Here is an 8280-nt window from a genome sequence, read left to right on the forward strand (position 1 = left end):
CGTCAGAGTAAAAACTGTTTTGCAAGTTTTCCGGTATTTTTATGGGAAGATTTATTTCTGTTATAAGTGAAACCACTGTGAGACGGTTTTGTAAACTTTTACTAAAATATTTACTCCAATCACTTTATTTATATAGCACGTTTAACAACAAAAAATATTTCCAATGTACTGAAAATAAAAACATACCAAAAAAATCCATCAAACACACAAAGAAAGGAATGAGTTTAAGTTGAATAAATATAGAATAAATTAAAATAAATAAAAAGGACATAGAGGACCACACAATTGCGTGGTGTTAAAAGCCATAAAGTAAAAGTGAGTCTTAGACAAGATTTAAAACACTCCACTGTGGAAGCTGTTTTTATGTGGAGGGGCAAAGTATTGCAAAGTCTGGGGCTAACTACAGAAAAGGCTTCGTCCCCTCTGGTTCTAAGCCATGTGTTTCGCACTATAAGCTAAAGACGGCCCTCAGACCTCAGAGCACATGCCGGAGAGTAAATCTCTGAATAAAGTGCATTGCTCCAGTAGGCTAGAAGTAAAAGAATGTAAAACCTGCTTCGAAGAGGTTAAAAGATAAAAACGTTTTTAACTTAGATAAAAAACGGCAATGATAAAAACACCATTTTAAAATGCTGTTTATTTGTTATCCAGTTTAAATTCACTGTCTATGGTGAAAACAAGGCTTGTTACTTTGGAACCTACAAAATCCTTGAAAGGTCAAAAATGTCCTGCTCTCATTAATTTTCAGAAAACTTTTGATAACCAAGTCTTGACATCACCCAGACAGTCAAGTAAAAGGTGTCAGTGGCTGTTTTTAGCAATTGGCAAATAAATTTGACAACTGTCTGAATAGAAATGGTATGTTATAATATATTTAGTAAAAATCTCTTTAAGAGGGAGGAGGTACAGCGCAAAAAATAAAGGTCCCAGGATAGAACCCTGTGCTTTTGTAATGCTAGAAAAAAAATTTTTTTAAGATGCTTTAACAAAACAGAAAGTATATATCAATAATGAAAAAATTAATCGTGAGAAAATGTGAACAATAAAAAAAATATCAAAACATTAAACCAGGAGTATAAAATGATACTTTACTTCTATTCAATACATTAGCTAAATAAGCTAAAATGCTGCATGCAATTAGCTAGACAAATACTGACCAGAACAGATCTGAATAGCAGAGAAAGCTGCACTGAAAGTGCAGAGAGAACTCCCTGTTGGATAATCCGGCAGCTCTAGTTCTAATTTTAGAGAATTTTATTTTTTATTTTTTTGTTTTATGGTTTGTTAGATGTCACTGGACTGAAAAATGTTTCGAGATCTTCCTAAAGTGAAAGCTTTATGTTAGGAAAAAGTGAAGTGAAGTTTTTATTATGTGTAGCAGTTTAAAAAGCTTTGGTTCAACAGGTGTCAATTTTCTATTTTTTTTTTTTTTTTAAAGGGTTCATCACCTAAGAGTCCATACATGTTCATACCTCCTGGCTCTGGGTTCTGGTTCCCCCAGTTTTTGCTTTTTTCCCATTTTGCACATTAATTTTTTCAGCCAGCTTTCCTATTGGTTAGGCACATGAACGTCATCATTCAGGAAGTCCACAGTGGCTTTAAATATATTTCCTGTAAAAAACATTTAATTGAATAATTCCAATAAAAAAAAGAAATAAGTTAAAATATTTAAGACCATGCAACAATTTAATAGAACATAAAAACAACTAAATTAAGTAATAAAGAAAATAGAAATCGTCTAAAAAAAACATCTCAGTCTTTATTATTCCTTCATCTCTTACAAAAAGGTAAACATGCCTATGTTTCCTTAGAGGTGTACATTATTTTCAGTGTTTTCATGCCAGGCTTTTGTTGGTGAAACTGTTTGACTGCTGCTCACCATTGATTTTATCCGTTTGTTTTTAAAGTCAAATTGTTCAAGAGCTGTTTTAAAGTGTAATGAATCAGCACTGGAACCAAGGAGTTGAGACCAAATGAATAAGGATGCTGATAAAAGAAAAACCAAACATTCTTCAAAAGTGCTGCCAGTGCATTGGTTACTGCCGCAGAAGGTTAACTGGTCATCATGAGCTTTTAACGCCTCAGAGCTCCATTTAAAGCATCATCTGATTATCAGAGAGAGAATGGTGCAAACGCAGACCTATTACCTTAACTGATGGATCTCACAATTATTCAAAATTTCATTACAATTAAGATCTAAGATTGTTTTTTTTTTTATATATATCTCAGTGATAAAGCTTCATGAATTAATAGCTATAAAATCCTAGTAATTCCATAATCTAATAATTGAAACGTCTCTCTTTTAGAATTACAAACACGGATTTTTGGCTGCATGTTTTATCCATGTAACAAGTAAACAGTCCAGTAAATTATTACATTTGCTATTGCCTACTGTTTGACACATAATTAGTATTAAACATAAAGCTTATGCATATCAGAAAATCAACAGATGCATAAATTAGATGTATTATTGTTTAATGTTTTTGTTATTGTTTCCAAATATAGTCATGGGAATGAAAGAATAAATTAATGTTTATAATTGCATGTTTGATGCTAATGCAAATTTATATTAAATAAATTACTCTGGAAAGATATATGATTGACTGATTGAATGTATGAATGAATCACGCTCATGGATATAAATAAAAACAAGTGAATTGATTTAGAAAAATAAGATTTAGCTTTATTGCGTTGTTGTTGTTGTTGTACTTCCATCAATCTTCAATTTAGCAAAAATAACCTTTTACCTTTTTCTTTTCACACTTTCTTTACAGTTCATGCTTCTGATTGCAAAAATACTGAATTTATATCTTAATATATCTGTATTTATGTAGCATCTATCTCTACACCCAATATACAGTATATATGTTATATTTATTTATTTTAAATTTTTTAAGTGTCCTGTCTGGCGATGTGGCAATAGGAATAATTGTCTTGATGCCAACAGAGCCCAACAGATTTTACTTTTACAAGTGGAGTAGTCCGGCTATCACCATAGTGTTCTGCTTGATTTATGCTTTTAACTAGCTTTATTATAATGCACTTAGGGAGTATTTCAGATTATATGGACACTGCAATGGGAAAGTAGGAGAGGAAAGGTATAACAAGAAAAAGGAGAAAAGGTGAAAGAAAGAGGAGATAAAAGGGAGATAATGATAAAACCTCTTCAGTCTGCTTCATCACCTGCAAAGAGATGTAAAAAGAACAGCACAACCAACGGATATAGTATAAGAGATACAATAAAGTAACACCTAGATACTATCACTGAAATACAAGTAGTATTACTTAATCTGACATTTATACTGTGGTAACTGAAGATAAAAACATGGGCTTTCTGTATGGAAGTGAATCTCTAAGTTCCTGGAACCAAGCACCTGTAGTTGTTTGTGAGGGTGCAGTTGTGCATGTAAAGTTTATCCAAAGAAAAAAAGGTTAATAGTGGTTGTGAAGAGCCAAAGACCCGCCCCCCCAGAGCACTGAGGCAAGCGTCTGGGGACCCAAACCCTAGATGCCCAAAGGGACCCCAAAGTAAAGGCCAACAAGAGGGACCAACACAAGAAATCTGCCCCCCACCAAGGGAAGAGGAGAGGCGGCTGTAAAGTAAACAGAAGACAAAAAACACAAAAAAACAAACACACAGTCTCAATCACACCTTCCCACCATAGTGCCCCCACTCACAAAACACAAACTCTTCAAAAAAAAAGAAGAAAAAAAACAGCGTACACAAATTTGCAAATATACTCACATCCAATGATCCCGGGAGAGAGATGAGTGAGGAGTAATTTTTGTTGGGATCTGGAGGCTTTGTCCACTTTCTCCACCAGAGGGCGCACGAGATCTCCTGGGGGCATGAGCTGACTGCAACACCTGTCTTCCATCTGCTCATCAGGAGGTCCATTTAAGGAGGAGGAGGCTAACACTTCCCTGCCAGAGTGTTTGCCAGTAATGGTAGAACTAGACCTGAGCCAAACAACCAGATCTGAATCTCTGACTTTGTGAACCTGTCTGACCCTGTTTCTCTCTGCCTCACAGATTGAATCCTGCCTGAAGATCTGAATTCCTGGAGAGTGATCTCTGTCTGAAATCTGCCTGCCTGCACTCAGTGAAATCCTGGAAAGTAAACTCTGTCTGGAATCTGCCTGCCTGCACTCAGTTAAGCCTCTGCCTCTGCCCTCAGCCCTCTGCCTGCCGACTTGCCTCTGGACCCTCAAGGTTCCCCCCCTCTGCAGCTCCGTTCCACCCATGAGCAGGTATTAACTTCTACATCAGAAAACCTGCAATTAACCTGGATAAACACTGACCTCTCTGTCCTCCCCAGTGGTGATCCCCTCGTGACCAGTCAGCCAAACCAAGGACTAGTTCATTCACATTGTATTTATTTGTAAATAAACCTTTGAACTTTTTCTCTGCCTCCTGAGTGTTTTCTGCATGTGGGTTAGATGCCTTGAACCCAACATGACAATTTTAAGTTAAGACAAATCCCAGCTTGTTTTTTTGTTTGTTTTTGTTTTTTACTCTTTGTTGTTCCACTGCTCTATTATAGTAATGGAGTTTATCAGTTGTAAAATATATCTGCAATGGAGTGGTTCTCTAGAGAAACTTAAATATTTAATTTAACCCTATAATGCCAAATTTATCGTATTTGATACATACGGTTTCTGACATGTTTTGCATCTGACACCTTTTGCATAATTTAATGGTAAAAACTTTGCTCAAAATCCTAATGTACACAATCAGATATAGGCCTACCTGATAACAGCCAGTAGAAGACTAAACAAAAAATAATCTTGACTTATCACATAGTAATAAGTTATTAATATCAAAAATGTATTTCTGTTTTTTCCTTTTACATATTTTGTTAAAAGGGCAACTAAGGAATTCAAACAAAAAAAAAAGTAATTTTCTATTTTGTTTTTTTTCTTGGATCAGGCTTTAAAGGGTTAATTTTATTTAGGATACATATAGTTTGTTAATTTGATGCATGCTTTAGAAGCTATACTGAATTTACTGAATTTACAAACAGTAATATTACCACTCTTATGGTAATATTTATGGTAATATGTGCTTAAATTTGAGGTCAGAGTTAACCTTCTTTGGCAGTTGCGGTTGTGCAGCAATATGTTCCACTTACTTCTAACCAAGACGCTGTGTGCAGATGCAGACAAACCTTGTGGTTTCATCAAACCAGAGTTACGAACCAGCCCACCTGTTAACATTTATCTGTCTCCAAACATTATGCAGACATATCCGCATTGCATTTTAGATAAGAACTAAGAAACAGTAGGAAATAAAAGAGTTTTTTTAGCACCTTCAGAGGTAGCAGAGATCAATGAAGGTCGTCTGGAGGTGAACACAAACTGAAGGTAGGTTTCACCTGCAGGTCTGAAGGTGCTTTATCTATAAAAATTGAGGGAGCAAAAGTCTAACCTAGATCAGTAGTTCTTAGATCTCTCCGTTGCAGCGCACTTGATTCAAGTAATTAAAAAACAAGATTAGCAGACTTCAAAATGTATTTTCTTGAGTGACAGCAATACAGTGACAGTTTTCGTATTTAAGTGCTATAAAAGCCTGTTAATCATTGAGGAGCAATGTAAAGCATGCAGAGCAGACTATAACAACAGGAAATTCTGGCTGCGCATTTCTTTTTCTCCTACTGTGACACACTGAGCATTTACTACATTACTGGAGAATCTTAAAGGCTAGGTAAGTACATTAAAACAACTATGGCAGATTAATGTACACGCTTTACTTCAGAGAAGGTGATCACATAAACAAAAATTTTAAAAATTATTTTAATAAGAATAGGTACCAACTGGAGCTTTGATTTAATGTATTTTATGTTCATAGGTTTAAAAAGTGTTTTGTTTTGTGGTTTACTTCTTTTTTTCTTTTTACTTTGGTAAATATATTCACAGATTTATATTTTCCTAATCATTAGTGAAACATTCACTCATCAGTGAAACATTGCCTTTAGAAAACCGACATCATGTCTGCGACCGTGGCGAGAATGAGCAGCCAAATCGGATCAAAAGCACAATCATACACCATTTTTCAAATGCCAAGGGACCGTCTGCAAATTGGAAAAAACACAAAAATATGCTAAAGAAATCTTTAATAGTGTCATAAAGATGAGGTTTACTGTCATAAAAATCGTATGTGTGTATAGTGTCATATCTTGGAAAATAAAACTTTTTATTAGTGAAAACAAGGCCCAATACAACAGTTTGATTTATAAATCAACGTCTTTGAATAAAGGGCTTTGATTTTACATGTGGTGGTTCTACTCTAACGTTCAGGACCATCAAAATTACAGCAAACCTAAAGAACATATTCTTGATCAAACCTTAACACCTACTTTGAGAAAACATGCCACAGACATGACAGATATTCTCCAAATAACATTAAGGGTGTTACTTTTATTTTTGAGGTATTGTTATCCACAAAGTCGTTGCTGAATGTATAAGGCGACATAAAAATAACATCTACTCTACTTCACGTTTACTCCACAGCATTTGGCTTATTTTTACTAAATTCCCGGGACTTTTTTAGTCATGAAAACATTACAATGTCTTTCTTGTTTAAGTAGCAGCCAGGGCCGTATCTATCATTGAGGACACAGAGGTCATGTCCTTTTTTTTTTTTTTATATATATATTCATTGGCCTATTTGCCTAAATTGTGATAGAATAAACATAAATTACACTGAAACTGAATGTAAGACAATGATCTAAGTTTTCCATAAAACTGCGAGTTGAAGAGCCAAGAGTATCATGACTATCCAATAAAAACAGTAGCTCGAGGGTTTGGCACTATCGCTATAGTAACTGCCAAACACAGGCTGCAGACTTCGTTAATGAGTCTGTCGGTAATAGTAGTCACTGAAAAAAGGATCAAATTAAGCCCCATATGTAGGTGGAGAGCAGTTGTAGTTGTAGATGACTGTGAGAAAAACATGCATTCCATGAGGAAATATTTCAGCTCAGCGTATTACTCAGACGGCAAAGGAACATCGACCCAAAGTTTAATGATCTCCTTCAGTAACCGGTCATCAGTCAATTTCCACCGGTTGAGTCAATATTTATTATGCGATTGTCAGGGTTCAGTTGTGGTTTGAGGAACCAAATGCAGAGGCAGAGGCTGAGGAGATTTCTTGCAGCTTTAATGAAATAAACACAGGTAACAGAGGCGGGAATCCAAAAATCCAACATGAAAAATATAAAGCAAACCAGAACTATGGAGACATCTGGGGAAACAACACACGAGGAGCCAGGGAGAGATGAGGTNCCATGACAGTGCCCCCCACTTAAGGGCGGATCCCAGACGCCCTAAAATGTCCAGAAACACAAAATAACCAACCCATGGAGGGCGGAGGGGGAACCAGGAAGGAGGGCACGAAACATAAAACCAAACGCAGAGTCCAAATAAAAACCAAAACAACCCACCCAAGGTGGGCGGGGCAAACAGTCTCTGGAAGGCGGCCGTGAGTCTCCGGAGGGCGGTCGTGGGGCCGGAGGCGAGGCAGAGTCTCTGGAGGGCGGCCGTGGGGCCGGAGGCGAAGGAGGGCCCCAGGAGGAGGCCGGCGACGCAGGAGGGCCCCGGTAGGAGGCCAGCGACGCAAGAGGGCTCCGGTAGGAGGCCGGCGACGGAGGAGGGCCCCGGTAGGAGGCCAGCGACGCAAGAGGGCTCTGGTAGGAGCCCTCTTGCGTCGCCGGAGCTTGGAGCTCCGGCGACGGAGGAGGGCCTCAGACGGAGGAGGCCGGCGGCGATGCCGTCTCTGACGGAGGAGGGCCACTGGAGGAGGCCGGCGACGGAGGAGGGCCTCTGACGGAGGAGGCCAGCAGCGACGCCGTCTCTGACGAAGGAGGGCCTCTGGAGGAGGCCGGTGATGGAGGAGGGCCTCTGACGGAGGAGGCCGGCAGCGATGCCGTCTCTGACGGAGGAGGGCCTCTGGAGGAGGCCGGCGTCGACGCCGTCTCTGACGAAGGAGGGCCTCTGAAGGAGGCTGGTGACGGAGGAGGGCCTCTGACGGAGGAGGCTGGCGAAGACGCCATCTCAGACGGAGCAGCAGCCTTGGGGGCCGCCGTCTCAGGAACAGCCTCAGAGGAGGCTTGGAGTGCCAGCTGAGGGGCCTTGGAGGCTTGGAGAGACCGCTGAGGGGCCTTGGAGGCTTGGAGCGCCCGCTGAGGGCTCGTGGAGGCTTGGAGCGACCGCTGAGGGGCCTTGGAGGCTTGGAGAGACCGCTGAGGGCTCGTGGAGGCTTGGAGAGACCGCTGAGGGGCCT

General features: G+C 39.2%; 1 protein-coding gene across 1 annotated transcript in view; it reads left to right on the plus strand.

Annotated features, from left to right (window-relative positions):
• LOC107092495 overlaps positions 1–8123 on the plus strand; it is a 31251-nt gene extending 23128 nt beyond the window's left edge. The window contains exon 6 of the mRNA XM_015386998.1: positions 7721–8123. Within this exon, the coding sequence (XP_015242484.1) occupies positions 7721–8123 (403 nt within the window). The remainder of the gene's footprint in view (positions 1–7720) is intronic.
• The last annotated feature ends 157 nt before the right edge of the window (positions 8124–8280 follow it).

Source organism: Cyprinodon variegatus, unplaced genomic scaffold, assembly GCF_000732505.1.
Source record: "Cyprinodon variegatus isolate N-32 unplaced genomic scaffold, C_variegatus-1.0 Scaffold383, whole genome shotgun sequence".
In the NCBI taxonomy this organism is placed as follows: domain Eukaryota; kingdom Metazoa; phylum Chordata; class Actinopteri; order Cyprinodontiformes; family Cyprinodontidae; genus Cyprinodon; species Cyprinodon variegatus.